A 25,373-nucleotide genomic window follows, 5' to 3' on the forward strand; every position below is an offset into this window, starting at 1 on the left:
GATACAATAGCAATTCCCCAGATTTATCGTCAAAAAATCGTAAATCGGGGGAAGGGGAGGGCGGGAAAACCGGCACACCAAAACAACCCTAAAACCCACCCCGACCCTTTAAAACAGATACCCCACCCTCCCAAACCCCCCCAAAATGTTTTAAATTACCTGGGGTCCAGTAGGGGGGTCCCGGCGCGATCTCCCGCTCTCGGGCCACGGCTGCGTTAATAGAAATGGCGCTGGTGGCCCTTTGCCCTTACCATATGACAGGGCAAAGGTAGCGCCGGCGCCATTTTGGTTCCTGTCACCCGATGTCACGAGTGCAGAGATCGCTCCCGGACCCCGCTGGACCCCCAGGGACTTTTGGCCAGCTTCGGGGGGCCTCCTGACCCCCACAAGACTTGCCAAAAGTCCAGCGGGGGTCTGGGAGCGACCTCCTGCACTCGAGCCATATTGCCAATATTCAAAATGGCACCGGCGCTACCTTTGTCCTCACTCTGTCATACGACTGGCTCATCTGGGCGAAGACGGAAGAGGAGTGAGGCATCTCCTTGAGTTCCTTAGGATGGGTGATAAACATGGCGAAGAGCCACCTGGTCCCATCTCAGTCTCTAGAGTACCTGGGAGCCAGTTTCGATACCCAGAGGGGCAAGATATATCTAAGCGCGGACAGGTTAGCGAAGTTGCAGGAGCAAGTTTCTCAACTTCTACATCTCCCAGTTCCCAGGGTCTGGGACTACTGCAGGTCCTAGTGTCCATGGCCTTGAAGTTGATCTAGTTCCATGGGCCTTTGCTCATATACGGCCACTACAGAGGGTGTTGTTGTCCCAGAGGGATCAGAGGTTGGAGAAATATTTGGTCCCCTTGCCTCTGCTGAGTGTTGCCAGGTCCAGCCTGGCGTGGTGGCTATCGAAGAGCCATTTGGAAAAAGGAGTGGACCTTGAAGTTCCAGAGTGGGTGGTGCTAACCACGGATGTCAGTCTAAAGGGCTGGGGAGCAATGTGCCTGGGACATTCGGGTCATTGATGGAGAAGACCTAGTCCATCAATAGTCTGGAAGCAAGAGCAGTGCGCAGAGCTTTGGAGGTGTTTCTGCCTCTGGTTCAGGATTGATTCGAGTGCTTTTGGACAATGCGGCAATGGTAGCGTACATCAATTGCCAAGAAGGTACAAAAAGTCACGCTGTGGCTTGGGAAGCTCAGCTGCTGTTTGTGTGGGCGGAGCATCACCTCGAAGGGATTGCGGCCTCTCACGTAGCAGGAGTAGGCAACGTGCAAGCAGATTTGTTAAGCCAACAGCAACTGTACCCCGGGGAGTGGGAGCTGTCCCCAGAAGCCTGGAATCACATTTGTTCCAGATGGGGAGTGCCTTAACTGGATCTCATGGAGACCAGGGTCAATGCAAAGACGTCAAGGTTCTTCAGTCGCAGAAGAGGTCTGTTCGGTGGGTCTAGATCCTTTACTGTGTCCATGGCTGATGGGGATTCTTCTGTATGTTTTTCCTCCATGGCTGTTCATAGAGCGAGTGCTACATCACACAGAAGTGCATACAGGGTCAGTGGTTCTGGTGGCGCCAAAGTGGCTGTGCCATCCATGGTTCGCGGACTTGGTGCATCCGTCTGTGGATATTCCTCTGCGACTGGCTCACTTGCAGGGGTTGCTGAGGCAAGGTCCCATATTTTCGGAATGGGAGGATCACTTTTGTCTTTCAGCTTGGCTATTGAGAGGCGGCGAATGCGCATTAAAGGTTATTCAGAGCCAGTTATCTCTACCCTTCTCCAGGGTAGACGTCCTACTTTCATGGCTTATGTCAGGGTTTGGAAGGTATTTGAGACCTGGTGTGGTCAGCAGCATTTGGATCCTCTGTTGGCGTCCATCCTGAATATTTTGTCTTTTATGCAGCACGGTTTGTCCAAAGGTTTGACATATAGCTCACTCTAAGTCCAGGTTTCGGCCTTGGGTTGTCTCACGGACTAGGTGTAGGGCAGGCCCTTGGCTTCTAATCCCAATGTCGTCAGATTCCTGAAGGGGTAAAGCATTTAAAACCTCCTGTTTGCAAGGTCTGTCCAGACTGGAACCTCAATTTGGTCTTGAGAGTTCTCTGTGAGACTCCATTTCAGCCTTTAGGTTGAGCCTCCTTGAAGAATCTTATGTTAAAGACCGTATTTCTGGTGGCAATTTGCTGGAGCTTCAGGCGCTTTCTTGCTGTGACCTTTTCTTGCGTATTTCTCACAATAAGGTGTCTGAGTACAGTTCCTTCTTTTTTGCCAAAAGTGGTTTCACCTTTCCATGTGAATCAGACAGTGGAATTGACGGGATTCCCAGAGTGGTCGCGTGATGCTGTGAAAGGTAGAGATCTTCACCTTTTGTATGTTTGGTGTACTCTCTTGCGTTATTTGAAAGTCTCCAATACGTTCAAGACATTTGGACCATCTTTTTGTGTTGTTTGGTGGAGCAAAGAAAGGGGAGAAAGCATCGAAAGCTAATTTGGCCTGGTGGTTGAAAGAGGCTATTTCTTTGGCCTATACTTGTAAGGGGCGTGTTGTCCCAAGTGACCTTAAAGCTAGGGCACAAGCAACCTCTTGGGCAAAGTGTCAGTTGATGTCTCCTCAGAAGATATGTAGGGCCGCAGTGTGGTCCTCGTTTCATACTTTCACCAAGCATTACCAAGATGGCGACGGCCAGGAGCAGGCAGGGGACGCATGCGGCGGCAGATCACGCCAGTTACTATCCCATCCTCTGACCAAGGCTGAACTATCTTTTGCTGGTCGCAGCACTAACATTTTGGTGATGGTAATGCATACTTGCCCTTGCTATTGTAAATGATTGGTCATTTTTACCTCTACAGGCCGCGCGGTTTGGCCTGTTGTAATTTTTCCCACCATGGTAACTCTTGATTTTTTAATGCAGTTACGTGGTGGAATACCTGGATAGCATGTTTAGTAAGTTTAATGCTGTTATTTACTACTTGTTACTGTTTATCTATGGAGAGCTTGGGAGGGGGGGGGGGGGGGGGGCTAGAAGATGGCCGCTTGTGCTGTTCCTTTGTACCTCCAGGGTTGAGGTCCGCGAGAACAGACAGCGGGCACTCTTGGTGTCAAACCCACAAGTGATAGAGTCTCACCTAGTGCCATCCCAGGCCAAAATGTCCACCCTGACCCCTGGTAGGGGTTCGGGGACCGCTAAAATCAGATCTTTTCATCATATTCCTTTTCAAATCATTGTGGTAACTCAGAGTATCACTTATAGATTGAAGCGTCCCATCTGTTTTTCATATGGTTAGAATAGTTTCCCTTAATGTTAAAGGGTTAAGCACCTATAGGAAGCGTTTCCTCCTTAGGCAAGAACTCCAACATCAAAAGGCAGATATAGTATATGTGCAAGAAACACACCTAAGGCCCAGACATGGACATCTACTGGAGCATAAATCCTACCCACATGTATATCATGCTGGCTGCAGTGGGGGTGCCAAATACACAGGGACGGGGATATTACTCTCGGCCTCTCTGGTTTATGAATATATTTCACATATTGCAGACCCTAAAGGTCGATATCTATTACTGAAAATTAAGCTAGGCACACAGGTATATACTCTGGTAGCAGTTTACGCCCCCAATAGGGCATGTGGCCCATTTTTGATGGAAATCCAGAGTCTGCTTTTAAACCATGCAGAGGGCTTTATCATTTTGGGTAGCGATTTTAATATCTCGCTGCAGCAGGGCTTAAACAATTCGACAGTGCACTCTCACACACCTCCGTCTTTACGCAAACAATTAAAGAACTTGATGGCTGACTGGACCCTCATAGATATCTGGCGAGTCAGTCATCCTCAATCGCGATCTTACTCATTTTACTCCCACCCCCATGATAGCTATTCTCGAATAGATTATTTTCTAGTGGATAAGCAGCTAGGCAACAGGGTCCATAAAGCTGATATTGATGCCATTTCTTGGTCCGACCACGCCCCAATTACTCTGGACATGGACGTGAGTGATGGAGACCAGGGGGAATGTTTTTGGAGATTAAATCAATCTCTCCTTTATGACACCTCCTTTGTCCAGAAGCTTGAACCCCAGCTTTCAGAATATTTTGAGCTTAATACCACCCTCGATATAAACCCGGGCATCGTTTGGGAATGTTCTAAAGCGTTTGCTCGGGGTTTATTAATCTCTAGAGCGGCAGCCTGCAAACGCCGTAGGCAACAAGCTAGGGGGCATTATTGCATAAAATTGAACTCCTATCTCAGGAACATATGAGAACTTTATCTTCTCGCTGCTATAAAAAATTATTAGCTGCAAAGTCGGAATTATATAAATTGGATAACGCTCAACTGCTCCATGCCTTAGAGATCACAAAGCAGGCTTATTATGAGGGCGGAGACAAAGCCGGGCGATTGCTAGCTCGCAGTTTGAAGGCCAGGATAGCTCGTAACAACATTTCTAAAATTAAGAGCACCCAGGGTACAATGTTGACAGCCTCTAAGGAGATCAGGGAAGCATTTTTGGGCTTTTATGGTCAACTGTATCAATCGGATGACAAGGTCTGTCCGGATAGCATTACACAGTATTTACGAGGGGGTCAATCTGCCGAGTTTCACCTCGGTCCAGCAACAGGCTTTGGAAGTTCCCATCATGGAAGAGGAGATCTTAGCAGTTATAAAGACCCTTAAACCGGGTAAGACCCCGGGCCTTGATGGCCTGTCTGGTGTCTACTACAAGAAATGCGCTCATACTATAGTTGGACCGCTGGCGCAATTCTTTAATAGCTTATGCGCAGAAGGATCTATTGCCTCCCAAGCAAATGTGGCTGGCATCACGGTTTTACCCAAGCCAGGGTGGGACCCGACGCAATGCGCCTCTTATAGGCCCATCTCCCTTATAAATGTTGATCTTAAGATTCTGGCCCGGATCTTGGCACTTCGACTTAATAAATATCTTCCCTCCCTTATCCACAGTGACCAAGTGGGCTTTGTTCTGCATCGTATTGCCGCTGATAATATCCGTAAGGTGCTTGATTTAATGTGGTGGGTTCACAGGAATAAGGAGCCAGCAGCGTTGCTTTCTCTAGACGCTGAGAAAGCGTTCAATCTGGTCCACTGGCCTTTTTTATTCTCCACTTTGCAAAATATGGCATTTGGACCTCACTTCCTTCAGTGGATCCAAAAGTTATATGATCATCCTAAAGCGAGGGTCAAAGTGAACAATGGTTATGGGCCCGCCTTCGATACTGGCAGGGGTACTCGGCAGGGGTGTCCTCTATCACCCGTATTATTTGCTCTATACCTGGAACCTCTTACTATTAGAATCTGTGAATCCCTGGAAATTAAGGGAGTAGAGATAGGGGACTACCGGTACAAATTGTCCTTATTTGCAGACGATATCTTGCTGTTTCTGACTGATCCACTATCGTCTCTTAAAGGGGTTAAACAGGAGCTGGATATATATAGTGCTGTGTCCAGTCTAAAGGTAAACCTAGATAAATCAGAGTTGCTTAATATTAATTTGACTCCGGAGACTGTGCAACAGATAAAGGAACGTTTTCCATTTAAGTGGGCTAAATCTCATATCAAGTATCTGGAAGTGTGTATATCATCTCATATACCTGACTTATTCCAATTGAATTACTCGCCACTTGTCGATAAAATTACTACAGATATGAGCCGATGGAATCGAGGCTTATACTCCTGGCTAGGTAGAATTGCCATTGTCAAAATGAGTATTCTGCCGAAATTTCTCTACCTGTTTTCCTCTCTACCAGTATATATTCCTGCACCCATACTCCGTAATTAGCAAAGTAGGATTTTTGACTTTATATGGCGCAGGTGACCCCTTAGGCTATCCCGGGCCCTCCTCCATCTACCAAAGCAGCAGGGAGGTATGGGAGTCCCCAATATTATGCGGTATTATCACGCAGCACAATTGCGAGCTCTTTTAGACTTAAATCGCACCCAATCTCCCAAACAGTGGGTCCAACTAGAACAGGCTATGGTAGGCCCGATGGCGATTACAGCTATGCGCCATGGCAGCCGCGAGATGTCTGGAGACCTGTACAATGCATTCCATGGGCACTCGAAACTACGTTGCGTATATGGGGACAGACTCGCAAACAGCTTCTAGGGGAATTTAACTATTTTTATCAATCGTCCTTAGCCTACAATGAATGATTCACCCCTGGAAGCACCTCCCCCCACTTCCAAGGTTGGCGGGAGAAAGGGATATTCACTATAGGGTATTTCCTTTCGCAGGGGGCATTACTCTCAGTGGAACAGCTGGCACTTAAATATAATCTCCCCCTCTAAGCTGTTTAGCCTATGCACAATTCACTCACTTTATCCGCTCACTACAACGCACGGGCTCACTTCGACCAGGCCGATCCATTGTAGAGTCATACTTCCTCTATAGTGATGTCCTCAGGGGTGCCATCTCTAAACTATACCAGCTCTTCTTCCAGCAGGGCATTGAGCAGTGCACCTTTGTCAAACAATGGGAGGCGGACTTGCAATTCCAGCTAGGGGTACGAACCTGGGGTGATATTTTGAAATTGACCAGACAATGCTCGATTTCCGCCAAACTTCAGGAAAACTGTTACAAAATGGTATATCGGTGGTATCTTACCCCTGATAAACTACATTAATTTTATCCCCATATTGAGGATAAGTGCTGGCGTAACTGCGGAGCCACTGGCGCCTAGCTGCATATTTGGTGGAACTGCCTTAATCTGACCCCTTTATGGAAGGAGATATTTGCCTGGCTAGGTAAACTTTTGGAAATTGATATAAACCCCAATGTTGCAGTGGCCTTATTAAATGTCTTCCCCGATACTGTGCCCAAGAAGTATCAACGGGTTTGTGCTCAATTGTTCATAGCCACTCGCAGCCTCCAACTGGAAATCAGTGAACACCCCATCATTCACGGAGATCAAGGTGAAACTCCACCTTTACTACCGCCTGGCTTACTTGACAGCCTCCAGACGTCATCGGTTTTCCACCTTTATAGCTTCCTGGAAACTTTTTGTTGCTGCCTTAGGCCTGGAATAGTCGATTCCACATCTGGTCTGGTATTGGGATGATATCACACTAGCCAAGACATGGAAAGCTTCCTATAGTGTAAGAACGTTATGATAAAATATTCTGTACTCTGTCTGATACTCTTTACCACCTAAGATGTTTGCTTACATATGCTAATCAAGATATATACGAGAGACACCCCAGTAAAAAAAAAAACAAAAAAAAACACATTGCAGCTGTCCTTTCAAAAAAAATTTTTTTCAATGGTCACTCAGACAAAGACTTGGCTGCGAGCAGAGAATTGTTATTAATAATTTAGTAATTCTTCAAAATTTAAAATTTACTGGGGTGTCTCTCGTATATATCTTGATTATCATATACCAATTCCCCAGAACATTGTGGTGCCGTTTTGAAATTCTTGGTATCTTACATTGCTTACATATGCTGACATACGTTTGATGTAAGACACCTGTTTAACTATTTGTAGTGGGCTGATGGACATTAAGTTGTAAAATGACACTATCAGGGGGGAGGGGTAGGGGAGGGTGGGTATGGGGGTTATTTCCTAGTGGATTGCTGAAGGGGATTGGTGTAATCCTGAATTTATGGACTGTTAAGTGACTGTTAACTAAATTGATGTGCGTTATATGTTATAAAAAGAATAAAAATTGTCAAATTTTAAAAAAAACTTTTAAATGAAATGAGTAGGTATTATGGAATACCAAAACAAGTTCAGAGCGATAGAGGGACTCACTTTACTGGTAACTTAGTGCAGCAATATGCTAGAGACAACTACACTGAATGGATCTTTCACATTCCATATTATCCGCAAGCTGCTGGCCTTATTGAGCGTATGAATGGGTTATTAAAAAATATGTTACGCTCTCTTACAAAATCTACCACCATGAAGGAGTGGAAATCTGTATTGTCCACAGCTCTACAGCTGCTAAACAGTAGACCTTTAAAAAAGGACAGAAAGACTCCTTTTCAGAAGTTATATAATCAGGAACCCGCTTCTACTCAGATCCGAAATATCATTTGCTGGGCTACGGCTTCGGGAAACGTTGAATTGCCCCGCCAAAATAGTTATGAAGCTGTGGGATATGATGTAACCGATCCCACCGCTATAGGGATACCTCCCCATGAATCTTTATTGTATGATTTACAGATTGGGTGCAGCATCCCTAAGCAACATTTCGGATGGCTGTGTATTCGATCTAGTTGGGCAAAACAAGGCATAACTGTATTGGGGGGAATCATTGATTCTGACTACCGTGGTCCCATATATGTACTGTATCACAACTTGACGAATAAAGAAATTTACGTTCCTCCCAAACCAAAATAGTACAATTGATTATTATTCCCTATGTAACAGACCAAATGTATGGGGAATTCCCAATTCCACTCCCCGAGGACAAGGTGCCTTTGGAAGCACCTCCAATCCAAGTAAACTACATTCAGGAGCTAAAATATGGATCTTCACACCTCATAGAGAACCTAGGAAAGGTGAAATTTTAGCTGTTGGCAAAGATGCAGTACTGACTGTACTATCAGAAGGAGATGAACATTGGATACAGGTACCCAGTATCCGATGTAAACTAAGGGAATAACTAACGATGTGTTCTCTCGCTACAGGTTGGCTTGCACCTCCCGTTTATGGCGATCAAACTCTTTGCCATCATTGGTATGGTGCACACCCTATATCTGCCTGTAGAAGTAACCTCCGGATGGGGGACTATCAAGTGGAAGAACAGCACCTCCTCTCGGACGCAGGATAATTTCACATGTAAAGCATACGATGCTTGTGTGGTTTGGAACATCACCACAACTGCAAAAGTAGTGAAAGCAAAGACAACACAGGACAAAATCACTAGATTACTCATCAAGTATCACATCGGAGATCAGTTTTCTATAGCCAGTTACACCGCCATACAGTGTCGTAACTATTCGGCTCCTTGTCTACAATATACCCGAGCTATGTGGAAGGAGAAGAAATGCAATTCCACCCCAATCACTCAATATGACACTTACTAGTATTAATGACTGGGTGCTAGTATGTGAAAATGCTACTGTAAGTACAAATCGGACCCGCTTTGGGTACCTTTGGACGATGCTACCTATAAAAGAAGTTACTAGTCATTCCCAGCTGGTGGTCTGATTCCCCGAGACAGGCATTCCTTTTATACCATATGTTACAAAACATGTGTTGAAATTTAACATAACATTTCCCCACCGACCCAAACTTACACGATATAAACGAGCATAGTATGATACACTATTGGGAGGATTGGGTACAGGAATAGGAGATTTAAATACTATGGACATAAGAGATATTAGCAAACAGAATTGTCACGGCCGGAGGGGATACAGGCCTCATCACTAACATTATTGCAAATTGGATTCCCGACCGTGCACACATGCAACAGTATGTGCAGAAGTATTTGCATTTAAATAAATGATTTGGTTATAGAACGGTGGAATGCCACTTGGGAAATGGGACATAATCTGACTGCATTTGTTAATTGGACACAATCCCGTATGCAAGCTTTGTATCTACAACAGATAGAGATGATACAAACCAAACTATACATGAGTATTTCTCCTATTTTGAAGGAATTGTTCCAATCATATGTACCATACCAATATCCTGTAGGCTGGCTGCCACTGCCACAACCACAGTATACGATATGCGACACAAAGTGGTGTACAGGCCGAATCATGTTTTATAACGCCTCCAATACATTAACATACTGTATGTAAATTTACATCACTTCCTTTCCCAGTCTATCCTTCCTGAAAGAGGAAGTGTGCTAATACAAGTTTTGCATACTAACAACTGGATACGGACCACCAATAATCATACTATTGACAATACAATATGTACCACCACACTAATGGGATTGGCTTGCCCTTTGATGTATTCCACATTACCCGATGATTGCTCGTTGCAGCAACCTTTGGCACACTGTAGTCTTCTAATATTACCTGATAATGTGACTGGTTTCATAATTCCATTCCCTGAAACTGTGTGTGTATATAATTTGACTTTTACAGGATGCCTGTATAATGTTACTTGGTTTACTTTTGGTTCTCGACAATATTATTTACCACCAATGGACATCGCTGATGCGCAATTGGGGGTAAAGTTGGACTTATCATTCTTTAAGACACCATTGTTGGATTTGACTAAACTGCAAAAGGTATTGAATACCCCAGATTCGTTGAAACAGACCCTGAGACATGTGGACATTGCTGTAACTGGTGCCCTGCTTCGAGCAGACTTTGCCAAGGAACGCCTACTACATTTACAACAACAATTGATAAAAGACACCTCTCATTCTTGGTGGGATGTGTTTTTCGGACATTCCTCTACTGCCACAATGACTCTGAATTGGATTTTTCATCCTATCCTTATTGTAATGTGTGTATGCCTCCTGTGCCTAGCGTGTACATGTTATCTTACCTATCGAGTGCATAAAATAGCACGTCAAAGTAAATATACCACTACAGTGGCTTCGTATGCAGTGGTGCCTGCATTGGAGAATGATTGATCAAGGGTGGAATGTAGGATAAACATGTTCTTGTTGAACAGGTTGTGCAACTCAGCTTTCTGGCTCCCTGTCAGGAATATGGTGGTCTGATCAGCCGCCTACATGCCAGGGACAGGATGAGTCCGACTGGGTAATAGCAACTGTTGATACATAACATGGGGGGATAGTGATCAATCATTTCTCTCTCGCACGTACACTTGTTTACGGCACGGTATAAAAGAGCAGGACTTTCCAGTGTCCGGCGGGAGTAGGAGATATTGCCTCTATAGACGTATAGAGTGCTGGACACTGAAAACTCCCTTCTTGCCTTAGCTGACCTGACTCCTCCTCGATACAAGGTTGATGACACGAAGGGTGCTGGATGGCATATGCAATCATGTGGTATGTAAATAACTTTCTGTAAATAACGTCTATTACCATGATGTCACATTAATAAATGATGTCATAGATATTGTGTCAGAGTACCTTACTCTCTCATTCCCAACACTGGGCATGGAGGAATAGTTTACATGTGTTAATACAAATGGAAAATTTAGACACTATTAGATCTTTCAAGGGTAAACTGAGATTTGTGTCGGTATGGGACAAATACATTCAACCTTTGTCCATGAAGGCTAGAACTCAGGTGCTTAATTATCCCTGAAGAGGATAATTAAGCGCCAGGAGACCCCCTAGATATATATTTATCTAGGGGGTCTCCTGTGTTGTCCAATTTGCTCCACTGCTATTTATAGCTTTGTCTGTTGGGGGGGGGGGGAGATATGATAAATGTAAGCTGTCATTTTCTTCTTTGTCCTGGTGCGCATAAGTGTCACATGTGCATCAGATTTGTATTTGTTATGGCCTGCTTACAATAAAAACTGTTTCAAACTAATGTTATAGGGAAACAAGCGAGCACAGCATTATAGTTTCTGGCAGCATCAGCTGGTTATGGGTTTGTAAATTCTTTACTGCTCTAGCATTTTCCTTATATTAGAGTTATGGTCATGTGACTGACAATTCTATGTCAATGATTATGTATGATCAAGCTGTAATCCGCCTAGAATTGTACTCGTGCGGAATAGTTTTTTAAATAAGTAATAAAATATGAACACATGCTTCTTATCTGCCTCTATGAGCTGAACTCAGCACCTAAACACTGAATCCCTGCTTTACATACAAGGAAGTGTTGAAACCTGCAGAGGTTCCAGATTCTTACAGGAGCTATGGCAGGAAATGAAAGCAAAACTACCAGTGCCATAAATAAACAGAAGCAATAGGAGGACAATAAGAGGGACACATCTTTATATATATTTATTCTTTTAGAAGACTACTATTCATATGCACAATAGTACTAGCTGGATAGGAAGAAATCTTAAGGCACCACCAAGAACTGCACTAAAATCCTTCTAGCAAAGACTCAAGCTTTACTAAGCTGAGGTACTGGCACTTATGAGCAGGCACACACACACACCCCTCATCTCTCTAGGTTCACTCTTCCTCATATCCTCAAATATTTTTTTCTTTGCTCTCCCCATCCATCCCCTAGCTTCTTCTCTTTGTGCTTCTTTCCCCTCTTCCCTTCCGGCAGCCCATCCAATTTTATCCTGCTCCAAATGTCCTAAAGGCTGCTCTCATTCAGTACGTGGGAATCTAAAAGATTGATCTTAACCACAGCATAAAAACATTTTCAAATCTTTTAATTCACAAAGAATAAATCAATCACAATCTGACAATAGTCACATCATTAAAAAAAAAAAAAACCCCACATTCTCACCTTGAAAAATTCCTGCTCCTCCACTTTGGTCGTACTTAGAGCAAAACTCGAATCCCTAAAATCATTGGCGTGCAGATTCTTCTCATCCTTGCTTATCTAAACAAAGAGATTAACAAGTTTTCAATCATTATATAACTTTGTTTTAAAGAAAAAGCTATATACATCTGTTGACTGAGAAGGCGACTATGATAACAATAGTCTTATAGGAATCCGGTATTAATCATTAAATGTAACTACCAATTAAATTGCAACTAATCATCCAGTAGAATATTACTACAAATGATGAGGTCCAAATTCTAAAGCATTTAACCAGATAACTTCTGAGTTATCTAGCTAAATGAATATTTGGGGACTTATCCATCTAAATTTTAGCTAGATAACTTTTTATCCGGCTAAAATTTGGCCAAATAAGTCAGGGCGTTCTGGAGATGTAACTGGGAGGAGCTGAGTTAGCCAAATACGTTATCCAGCTAACTCTGAAACAGAGGTCTCCGGAGACCAGGGGACAATGCATTTGTTTTGCCTCCCCTGCCCCATCTTCCTTATAGAAATGCTTGCAGTTGCAGAAAATCACAATATAAACCCCAGAAAAGAAATGAACTGAACGTGTTGAGAGTTGCCTGTGGGGCAAAACCTTCATTGTCTGCAGACAGGCTGCCAATACAGTTTCCTTTGCCCCTTCCCTCTGTGGTACTGAAAGCAAATAAAAACAGCCTCTGATAAAGAATGAGACAGAGTGAAGGACTGTAATGTAAAATTTCTAGATTCTTCCAAAATTACCAAATTATTCCCACTTCTGACCATCAGGTAAAAAGGAAAACCGAAGGAGGTGCTGGGTATTTCCTCGGCCAAACCCCTAAAGATGCCGGGACCAGATGGTTTCTCTAGTGAGTTTTATAAAATTCTGACGGATGAGATTACCCCTATGTTGTGTGACACCTACGCAGCATTAGTTACAAAGGGCTCATATCCCACTCATATTAACAAAGTGGTAATCACTGTTATTCCAAAACCTGGGAATAATGGCGAGGACGTAAGGGAGCAGAGGAGGAGGGAACACACAAATTTCTCCTCTCTCCGTCATATACACACACGTCTCACACACACCTTCTTCCCTCTCTTCTACTTCCTCATTCCTCCTTCCCCTTCCATCTCCCTCACTTAACCCCTTCTTCCCTTCCCTCCCAGTCAGTCACAACACAAGAACATGCCATTCTGGGTCAGACTGAGGGTCCATCAAGCCCAGCATCCTGTTTCCAACAATGGCCAATCCAGGTTACCAGTACCTGGCAAGTACCCAAGCATTAAATAGATCCCATGCTACTAATAGCAGTGGCTAATCCCTAAATCTACTTGATTAATAGCAGTTTATGGACTTCTCCTCCAGGAAGTCATCCAAACCTTTTTTATACTAACTAGCCTAACCACATCCTCTGGCAACAAATTCCAGAGCTTAATTGTGTGTTGAGTGAAAAAGAATTTTCTCAGATTTATTTTAAATGTGCTACTTGCTAACTACATGGAATGCCCCTTAGTCTTTCTATTATCTGAAAGAGTAAATAACTGATTCACATTTACCCATTCTAGTTTTCTCATGATTTTATAGACCTGTCATCATACTCCCCTTCAGCCGTCTCTTCTCCAAGATGAACAGCTCTAACCTCTTTAGCCTTTCTTCATAGGGGAGCCGTTCAATCCCCTTTATCATTTTTACTGCAGAATGCGGTAGCTAGGACCATATCCAATGCTCGCAAATATGACCACATCACCCCCATCCTTAAAGTCCTTCACTGGCTCCCGATCCCCTCTCGTATCCTCTATAAAAAAAACTCTCACTACGATCCACAAAGCCATTTACACTCATAATTCAAACTGGCTTGATGAGCCACTCCGTCACACACGCTATAACCACCCCACCAGAGCTTCTAATAAAAGGACCCTCCACGTGTCTTCCCTAAAGAAAGTCAAACATCACAAAAGGACGTGAGAACACAAAATCTATTCGATACAAAAATATCCTAAATTGCTTCAAAAGGGATATATATCAAGTTATTAATACATTTAGCACATATTTTGTTTTTCTTTATCTTGGAGTATTCATAAATCTTAAACATATAACATAAATATAACATATTTTTAAATATCATTTATTATATTTCATTAACAATTGTTTAACATAGTACAAATACCCAACAGAATACAACTCAACATTTAACAAGAATCACATAGTATCCCATAAAATACACTCATTCATTCACCACAAACATACAATATTAAAATCCCCACCATATTGCACATCTCCCCAAAATATCTATTAAACAAATATAAACATTACACAATGCAATGATCCCTATATATGGTAATATACATGTACATGAATAATATTATCACAACATAAAACTCTTGCAATGATATATATTTTAAATGTCTCATAAATATTCTTCACATGTTAAGTACATGCATATATCCAATCTCAAAGATTCATAATCCGTTCATATTCACTCTCCCGTTTGGGAGAGTGAATATGAACGGATCTTAAACATATAACATATAACATATTCACTCTCCTGTTTGGGAGAGTGAATATGAACGGATTATGAATCTTTGAGATTGGATATATGCATGTACTTAACATGTGAAGAATATTTATGAGACATTTAAATATATATCATTGCAAGAGTTTTATGTTGTGATAATATTATTCATGTACATGTATATTACCATATATAGGGATCATTGCATTGTGTAATGTTTATATTTGTTTAATAGATATTTTGGGGAGATGTGCAATATGGTGGGGATTTTAATATTGTATGTTTATGGTGAATGAATGAGTGTATTTTATGGGATACTATGTGATTCTTGTTAAATGTTGAGTTGTATTCTGTTGGGTATTTGTACTATGTTAAACAATTGTTAATGAAATATAATAAACGATATTTAAAAATATATGTTATATTTATGTTATATGTTATATGTTTAAGATTTATGAATACTCCAAGATAAAGAAAAAACAAAATATGTGCTAAATGTATTAATAACTTGATATATATCCCTTTTGAAGCAATTTAGGATATTTTTGTATCGAATAGATTTTGTGTTCTCACGTCCTTTTGTGATGTTTGATTATTATTAGGTAGGACTGTGATTTTGCCCTTGTGATTGTTACCGTATTGGGTTCCCTAAAGAAAGCACACCTTGCATCCATGAGGGACAGAGCCCTTTCCATTGCTGGGCCTACACACTGGAACTCACTACCTTCGAACCTCCGGCTCGAGCCGTGCGCTATCAAATTCAGAACTAACCTAAAGACCTGGCTCTTCAAACAAGCATACCCTCCATAGCTCCTCCACACTTCCACACTCCTTTGCAGCGCCAGCATGTAACCTGAACCCATGCATAAAGTTATGTTACATCGTTTCACTGTTTTCTGATTTTGCGTATTCCTGCAACCTTCCTGTTGCGTTTGCATTTCCAACTCTCTGTATCTCTGTTCCTATGTAATCCCTTCCCCGATACCTGTTTATTGTAATTTCCAATCTGCAGTTCTGCTGTAAACCGATATGATGTCGCTACTAATATTGGTATAAAAAAGACAAATAAATAATTTTTTGGTCACCCTTCTCTGTATCTTTTCCAGTGCAACTATATCTCTTTTGAGATGTGGCGACCAGAACTGACACAGTATTCAAGGTACGATCTCACCATGGAGCAACACAGAGGCATTATGACGTTCTCTATTTTATTCACCATTCTCTTCCTGATAATTCCTAACATTGTTTGCTTTTTTGATCGCTGCAGCACACTAAGTTGACCATTTCAATGTATTATCCATGACACCTAGATCTTTATCCTGGGTGGAAATTCCTAATATAGAACCTATCATTGTGCAACTACAGCATGGAAAATGTTTCCCTATATGCATCACCTTGCACTTGCCACAATAAATTTCATCTGCCATTTGGGTGCCCAATGTTCCAGTCTCTCAAGGTGCTCCTGCAATTTACCGCAATCTGCATGTGATTTAACTACTCTGAATAATTTTGTGTCATCTGCAAATTTGATCACCTCATTCAATGTAACCATTTCCAGATCATTTATAAATATATTGAAAAGCATTGGTCCAAGTACAGATCCCTGAGGCACTCCATTGTTTACCTTTTTACACTGTGAAAACAGATTTAATCCTACTCTGTTTCTTTTAACCAGTTTGCAATCCACAAAAAGACATTGCTTCCTATCCAATGACTTTTTAATTTTCTTAGAAGCCTGTTATGAAGGACTTTGTCAAACGCCTTCCAAAAATCCAAATACACTACATCTACCGATTCACCTTTGTCCACGTGTTTATTAACCCCTTCAAAAAAAATGAAGCAGATTTATGAGGTAAGACTTCCCTTGGGTAAATCCATGCTGTGTCCCATTAAACCATGTCTTATCTATATGTTTTGTCATTTTGTCTTTAGAATAGTTTCCACTATTTTTCCCAGCACTGAAGTCAGGTTCACTGGTCTATAGTTTCCCAAATCACCCCTGGAGCCCTTTTTAAATATTGGGTTACATTGGCCACCTCCAGTCTTCAGGTACAATGGACTATTTTAATGATAGGTTACAAATTTTTACTAATAGGTCTGAAATTTCATTTTCAATTCTTTCAGAACCCTGAGGTGTATACCATCTGGTCCAGGTGATTTGCTACTCTACAGTTTGTCCACCCTCCCTCCCCTCTCAGTTACTCACCACCCTCCCACTCACCCCTTCCCTCCCTCTCATCATTACATAAGAGCATAAGAAATGCCATGCTGGATCGAGTGGCCAATCCAGGTCACAAATACCTGGCAGATTCCATAGACTAGATAAACTGGATGCTCATTTAAGACACCTCTTCCTCTCCATCATCCCCAGAAGTCAAATAAATCTCTTTATCTGTTCCCTATCCTCCTTATCCCCAATCAGTCACATTCTCTCTCTGTCCCCCTCATTTCCAAGAGTCACACTCTCTTCTCTAGTCCTCTCATCCCCAGCAGTTACTCTTTCTCTATCCCATTCATCCCATGCTGTCACTTTCTACAATCTCTCATGCCCACAACTCACTTCCTCTTCTCCAACCCCCTCTCTTTCCCTCCCCAAACTTTCATCAGATGTTTCCCGCATCCCCAGCAGTCATACACTCTCTTCTCCTTCATCTGCAGCACACTCTCTCTCTCCCTCTGACCCAAGCAATCACTCTCTCTCTCCCTCTATCTCCCCTGTCCCCAGTAGTTACTTTCTTTCAGCACTGACAGATATTTATCAAAAGTAAATCAAGTACACAAAAATGACCAGAAGAATCACCAGGTAAATCCAGTAAAAACAGAAAAAGGCGATCCCCACGTATGTAAATGGTATAGATCATTTCTAATCTCAAAAGCAATTATGTCGCCTCATTATTAAGGAGCAATCATACTTGTAATGGCATGCAAACTATAACTTGAGGCCTACTGTGTTTTTAAAGTGTCTAATCAGATTCCCACAGTCTTTTTTAATCATGAAATGCTTACACATCCATTGCTCTCTACCTAATAAATGTGCATATAAAGGTTTTGCAGCCAGGAAGTGTTTATAAGAGTATAAAGTGTGAAGACAGACAAAGAAGATGGCTCTCATAATTCAACTGCAGCAACGAAAAAAATACATATTGGTAAGAATACTGCAGTCTTCCACTTGTGAATTAAATATATTTTTTCAGTGCCTCAGTTGAATTATGAGAACTTGTCAAAGCAATCAACAGCTGAAATCCGATGACAGTGAGGCATCTATAAATGCATGCATATGAAGTCTTCCATATTGACAACCAGTTTCCTATTTACAGGCAGAATATACTAACAAAGCACTTTACCTCCAGACCACCAAGCCAGATCCAAGTTTAGCTGTCTGCATGGACTTTGCCCTACACCAGTGCAACCTGCATATATTTCCTCGTCAATCTTCTCTCGAACGGGCAAATGCTGCCACCTTACCTTCCCTCTCAATCACAACCCGCCATGAGCCATATGACTCACCCCCCACCCCCATCCCCTCCACTCCCAGTGGTCTTCATCTTCTTCCTGCCAGATAGGTGTGGAAAGCCCACCAGCAGGTCCCCTTCTGGCCCACCACTAGGCATCCACTGCTGCAGCATGGGGGTCGGATCCACACCAGCACATCACCACAGGGCACTGCCATGCAGGGCCAGTGCTAATTATTGTGCTGGCTCCTCCCCATTCCATTTTAATGTTTAAATTGTATTACTTTTCTAATCTGGAACAGTGCAAGGATATTATTCACCCTAAGTGAATCTTACAGCTTTGTGCCTAGCCTTTTCCCCTCCATGTCTATCTCCACACACAACTTAAAATTATGCATTTATAATAAAAGATTTTACTTGAAAAAGGTCACTCGAAGTACAGTCTTTTGAAATAAAAATATCACAACAGCATGTATATTATATTTACATGCACTGTTGTGGTGTCAACCAGAAAACTGCAAAATAAACCTCCCATTCCAAAACAGCATTAACTGCCAGCACTCAAAGTTACAACCATACCTAGGAAAAGTTGGCCTTTAAAGCATTACACCAGGCCCTAAAATACCAATACATCTCCTATTAAGAAAACAGAACATAAGATATGCCATACTGGGTCAGACCAAGGGTCCATCAAGCCCAGCATCCTGTCTCCAACAGTAGCCAATCCAACTCACAAATACCCAAACATTAGATAGATTACAAGCTACTATTGTTTATTAATTACCGTCATAGCAGTTTATAGATTTATCCTCTAGAAACTTATCCAAACCTTTTTTAAACCCAGCAACACTAATTGCTATAACTACATCCTCTGGCACTGAATTCCAGAGCTTAACTATGCGCTGACTGAAAGAATTTTCTTCGATTTGTTTTAAATGAGCTACTTGCTAACTGGTCCTTCTATTATCTGAGAGAGTAAATAACTGGTTCACATTAACTTGTTCAAGTCCTTTCATGATTTTGTAGACTTCTATCATATCCCATTTCAGTCATCTCTTCTCCAAAATTAACAGCCCTAACTTCTTTAGCCTTTCCTCATAGGGCAGTCGTTCTCTGCCCCTTACTTTGGTCGCCCTTCTCTGCACTCTCTCCAGTGCAGCTATATCCTTTTTGAGATGCCGTGACCAGAACAGCACACAGTATTCAAGGTGCTGTCTCACTATGGAGCGATACAGAGGCATTATGATATCCTCTGCTTTATTTTCCATTCCCTTCTTAATAATTCCTGTTCTTATGTTCTATTTGCTTTTTTGATGGCCACAGCACACTGGGCTGATGATTTCAATGTATTATCCACTATGATACCTAGATCTCTTTCCTGGGTGATAACTCCCAATATGCATCACTTTGCACTTCCCAAGTTAAATTTCATCTGCCATTTGGAAGCCCAATCTTCAAGTCTCACAAGATCCTCCTGCAATTCATCACAATCCGCTTGAGATTTAACTACTCTGCATAATTTTGCATCATCCGCAAATTTGATCACCTCACTCATTGTACATAAGAAATTGCCATGCTGGGTCAGACCAAGGGTCCATCAAGCCCAGCATCCTGTTTCCAACAGAGGCCAAACCAGGCCACAAGAACCTGGCAATTACCCAAACACTAAGATCATCCCATGCTACTGATGCAATTAATAACAGTGGCTATTCACTAACTAAACTTGATTAATAGCCATTAATGGACTTCTCCAAGAACTTATCCAAACCTTTTTTGAACCCAGCTACACTAACTGCACTAATCACGTCCTATGGCAACAAGTTCCAGAGCTTTATTGTGCATTGAGTGAAAAAGAATTTTCTCCAATTAGTCTTAAATGTTCTACTTGCCCCCCTAGTCCTTCTATTATTCGAAAGTGTAAATAACCGATTCGCATCTACTCGTTCAAGACCTCTCATGATCTTAAAGACCTCTATCATATCCCCCCTCAGCCATCTCCTCTCCTTTCCAGATCATTTATAAATATATTAAAAAGCACCGGTCCAAGTACAGATCCCTATGGCACTCCACTGTGAAAACTGACCATTTAATCCTACTCTCTATGTCCTGTCTTTTAACCAACTTGCAATCCACAAAAGGACATAGTGCAGTTGCTTACCTATAATAGGTGTTCTAGGACAGCAGGATGTTAGTCCTCACAGGTGGGTGACATCATAGGATGTAGCCTGGCATGGAAAACTTTTGTCAAAGTTTCTAGTAACTATGACCAGCAGATTGAGCATGCCCAGCCTGCTACTATCTGCGCGTCCACACGAGGTCCCCCTTCAGTCTCGTAACATAGATGAAAATACAAGCGAAAAAATAAAACAAAGCAGAGGGAGAACCCAACTCTGCAGGGAGGTGAGGTTTCCTGAGGACTAACATCCTGCTGTTCTAGGAGAACACCTGTTACAGGTAAGCAACTGTGCTTTCTCCTAGGACAAGCAGGATGGTAGCCCTCACATGTGTGTGAGTACCAAGCTCAGGAAGGCATCTGGGCCAAGACTATGATGGTTTGAGTGTATGGAATAGAACTCCCTTACATTCCTGTTTCTTTCTAAGGCAAATAGATAGACTGCGAGGCTGCCCCAGAAGTCAAGCAGGTCATCTATCATAGACTAGTTCCGCAACCATTGAGGGAGGAAGACCTGAGGCGATCCATTAACGTACTCACAGCACCAGGGAGATAGGCCACTTGTAAAGAGGGTCCGTGCTCAACCACCCATTGCCAAATCAATAAGGCTTCCTGGCAGAATGTCCAAGGTTTCATTCTTCCCTATTTGTTAACATAGAATACTTGGATTCCATCTGGAACAGAATCCTCCTCCCATGAAAAGTGCTTTTGTGGGAGCTGCAGGAGTAGCGAGGCAGAGAAAAATGTTTGGAAGAACTGTAAAAAGCAAAACAAAAACAAACGAAGAGAGAGTAAGAGGGTAACCATCCGAGCAACTGCATACATTCTCTTTTTAGAGAATGAAGAGGCTCATGAGACAGTGCTCAGTAGGATCATAACTCTACAGAGGTAGAGAGAAGGGTCCATTTGGCACAGTCAAATGACATCATGCCATGTGTTTTGTCTAATTCAGATCTACTTGTCAACAGAGAATCAAATTTAACACAGATTACTGAAGGGAGGATATTAAGGAAAAAAGTTATATAGTAGCATTTAACTTTAAACAAGGAGACTATGAAAAAATGAGAAAATTAGAAAAAGAAACTAAAAGCAACTGTTACAAAGATTAAGTTTGTATGAGGCATGAAAGCTGTTTTAAAATACCATCTTGGAAGCTCAGAAAGGATGTATTCCATGCATTAGAAAAGGTAGGGAGATATTCAAGCAACTGCTAGCATGGTTAAATGGTCAGGTGAGAGAGGCTATTAAAACCAAAGGGACATCTTTCAAAATCCAAATGAAGAAAATAGGAAGAACACAAGCACGGAGAGATAAGCACTGGCAAGTTTGATGTAAAGCATTAATAAGGCAGGCCAAATGGAAATTTGAAAAGAAGATTACCAGAGAGGCACAAACTCAAAATAAAACCTTTTTTCAAATATATTTGAAGCAATAAACCTGTGAGGGAGTCATATGGACCACTAGATGACTAAGGGGTAAAAAGGACACTCAGAAAAATTAAATGAATTCTTTGCTTTGGACTTTACTGAGAAGGGTAATCAGGGAGATATCTACTCTGGATACAAGCAAGTTTGCTTACCGTAAACAGTGTTTCCGTAGATAGCAGGATGAATTAGCCATGCTGTCATGGGAACTGTCATTCAGGGCCCGGGAGGCGGAGCTTTACCAAGCAGGAGGATGGAGTTTTTGCTCTCTGCGGCTGCACGTGTGTTCCCGCGCAGGAAAAGTATCAGATTCTCCTCAGTCTGTAATTAAGCTTTAATGTAGTCGATTAGACTGTTGACTGCCAGGGAGGTGGGAGGGTCAGCATGGCTAATTCATCCTTCTATCTATGGAAACACCGTTTACGGTAAGCAAACTCTCTTTTTCCTCATCGATAGCATGGCTGAATTAGCTATGCCGTCATGGGAATCCCAAGCTCCCAATCACACTGTGATGGCTATATGGCCGCATGATGCATGATCTATGTAACGTAGCAGTCACCGTGGACAGGAGGATAGAGACTGCAAGACTGCTTGCCCTATTTTCGCATCAGTGGCTGTTTGTTGGTCAAGGCAGTAGTGAGACATGACCATGTAGCTGCCTTACAAATGTCTACAGGTTGTACATTCTTGAGATGCGCTAATGACGCAGCCACTGCCCTAACCTGGTAAGCCTTTGGAACAGAATGTAGAGGTAGTTTGTTTCTCGTAGCAGAATTTGATGCATTGTGCTATCCAACTTGAGATGGTGCATTTAGCCACCTGTAGGCCAGGTGCTTTCAGGTCGAAAGAAACGAATAATTGAGACACACAGGAGTTGGAATGTATTCTGTCTTTATAGTATGCTAACACTTTTGCAGTCCAGTGTATGTAGTAATTTTTCTCTATCATTAGCATGAAGTTTATTTATTTATTTATTTAACATTTTTATATACCGGGATTCATACAAGATATTGCATATCGTCTCGGTTTACATTGAAACTGAACACAAGCATGAGAGCATGCTAATTACATGGAACATAAAATGCTAACAGAACGCTGATAACATAGAAAGCTAAATGCTAAGTTTAAGATAACATTTCTATGTTAAGTTTAAGTTTACATAGTTTAAGTTTAAGTTAACATAGTTATCTAAGTTTAAGATAACATAGAAATGCTAAGTTTAAGATAACATAGTTATCTTAAACTTAACAGTTATCTTAAACTTAGCATATGTTATCTTAAACTTAGCATTTAGCTTTCTATGTTATCAGCGTTCTATTAGCATTTTATGTTCCATGTAATCTTATGTTCTATGTTATCTTAAACTTAGCATAAATGCTAAGTTTAAGATAACATAGAAAGCTAAATGCTAAGTTTAGGGAATAAGATTGGTGGTTCTATGGCTTGATTCAGATGAAACTGAGAAACCACCCTTGGAAGGAAGGATGGGTGAGTCCTGAGAACTACTTTGTGATGATAAAACTGTAAATATGGAGCATAGTGAACTAATGCTTGTAATTCACTGACTCGGCGTGCAGACGTTACTGCTACAAGGAATACTACTTTCCATGTAAGATATTTCATGTGTGCCGAGTCCATAGGTTCAAACGGGAAAAGCATTAGCTGCTCCAAAACTAGGTTGAGGTTCCATGGAACAGGAGGTTTAGAGATTGGCGGGCGAAGGTGAGTTAGCCCTTTAACAAAACGAGAAAGCAAGGGGTGGTTGGAGATAGGGGTGATTGTTAACTGGCCTAAAGAGGTTAGGACTTTTCAGCTTGGAGAAGAGACGACTGAGGGGGGATATGATAGAGGTGTTTAAAATCATGAGAGGTCTAGAACGGGTAGATGTGAATCGGTTATTTACTCTTTCGGATAGTAGAAAGACTAGGGGGCACTCCATGAAGTTAGCATGAGGCACATTTAAAACTAATCGGAGAAAGTTCTTTTTTACTCAACGCACAATTAAACTCTGGAATTTGTTACCAGGGGATGTGGTCAGTGCAGTTAGTATAGCTGTGTTTAAAAAAGGATTGGATAAGTTCTTGGAGGAGAAGTCCATTACCTGCTATTAAGTTCACTTAGAGAATAGCCACTGCCATTAGCAATGGTTACATGGAATAGACTTAGTTTTTGGGTACTTGCCAAGTTCCTATGACCTGGATTGGCCACTGTTGGAAACAGGATGCTGGGCTTGATGGACCCTTGGTCTGACCCAGTATGGCATTTTCTTATGTTCTTATGTTCTTATGATATGCCTCAATGGCACTGAGATGAACTTTTATAGATGATGTTGCTAGGCCAGATGTGTACAGGGTATGTAGGTAAACCATGAGCAGTTCTGGTGAACAGTTCAACAGTGCAATGCCCTTGGAAATACACCAGATAGAGCAGCATTTCCATTTATATCTATAATTCCTTCTAGTTGATAGTTTCCTGGACTCCAACAATATAAGCTGGATTGAAGTGGAAACTCCTTGCTCCATTATGAGGAGCCGCTCAATCTCCATGCTGTCAAATGGAGACACAAGTGTAGCGGATGCAGGAGTGTCCCTTGTTCTTGGACCAGCAGATCTGGTTGATTCGGTAGTCGAATTGGGTCCTTGATCGACAGACGTAGAAGGTAGCTGTACTACAGCTGACTGGGCCAGGCTGGGGCTATGAGGATCTGTTGAGCCCTGTCTGCTATGCACTTTTAAATTGTCCTGGTAATGAGTGGTATGGGAAGAAAGGCATACAGGAGGCCTTTTGTCCACAGAATGAGGAAGGCATCCTGAGCGATTCTGAGCTGGCTGGGTCTTATTGAGCAGAAGCGGGAAACTTGAGTGTTTATCTCTGTGGCAAAGAGATCTATCGATGGTATCCCCTATTGTAGGAATATTCCTTGGGCTATGTGTGGATTGAGGGACCATTCGTGTGGATGAAATATGTGACTTAATTTGTCCGCTCTTGTATTGGCTACTCCCGGTAGGTAAGTTGCTTGTAAATGTATGGAATGTCGATGAGCGTGTTCGAAGATTATCAGTGTTTCTTTGCACAGGGTCCATGAACCGGACCCTGCTTGCTTGTTTATATAAAACATCGCCACCTGATTGCCCGTGTTGATCATGACTCTGCGGCCCTTCAGGTGGTTTTGAAATACTTTGAGTGCATTTCGAATCGGTCTGAGTGCCAATAAATTTATCTGCAAGGCCTGTTCTGATATTGTCCATAGACCCTGTGTTTCGAAAACTTCAAGATGTGTTCCCCAGCCGTTGCAGAATGCATCGGTGGTCAATACTGTGTTGTGAGGAGGGGGACTGAACAATGCTCCTTTGGAAAGGGTGGAGTCGAGGAGCCACCAAGTTATGTCTTTCCTCATATCGGATGTTAATGACAGACGTTTTGTCAATGGTTATGAGTGTTGTTTCCATTGACGTTTTAAACCCCACTGCAGGCATCTCATATATAGC

General features: G+C 42.1%; 1 protein-coding gene across 7 annotated transcripts in view; it reads right to left on the reverse strand.

The window, feature by feature from the left end:
- Window positions 1-25,373, reverse strand: part of PRIM2 (DNA primase subunit 2) — a 608,800-nt gene that overhangs the window by 475,017 nt on the left and 108,410 nt on the right. For all 7 annotated transcript variants that reach the window (XR_003855666.1, XM_029595680.1, XM_029595675.1 and 4 more), the window contains one exon: window positions 12,303-12,398. Coding sequence is in view for 6 of the 7 variants with exons in the window: in XM_029595680.1 (XP_029451540.1) it covers window positions 12,303-12,398 (96 nt within the window). In the remaining variant the exon portion in view is untranslated. The remainder of the gene's footprint in view (window positions 1-12,302; window positions 12,399-25,373) is intronic.

This window comes from Rhinatrema bivittatum, chromosome 3, assembly GCF_901001135.1.
Source record: "Rhinatrema bivittatum chromosome 3, aRhiBiv1.1, whole genome shotgun sequence".
Taxonomy (NCBI): Eukaryota; Metazoa; Chordata; class Amphibia; order Gymnophiona; family Rhinatrematidae; genus Rhinatrema; species Rhinatrema bivittatum.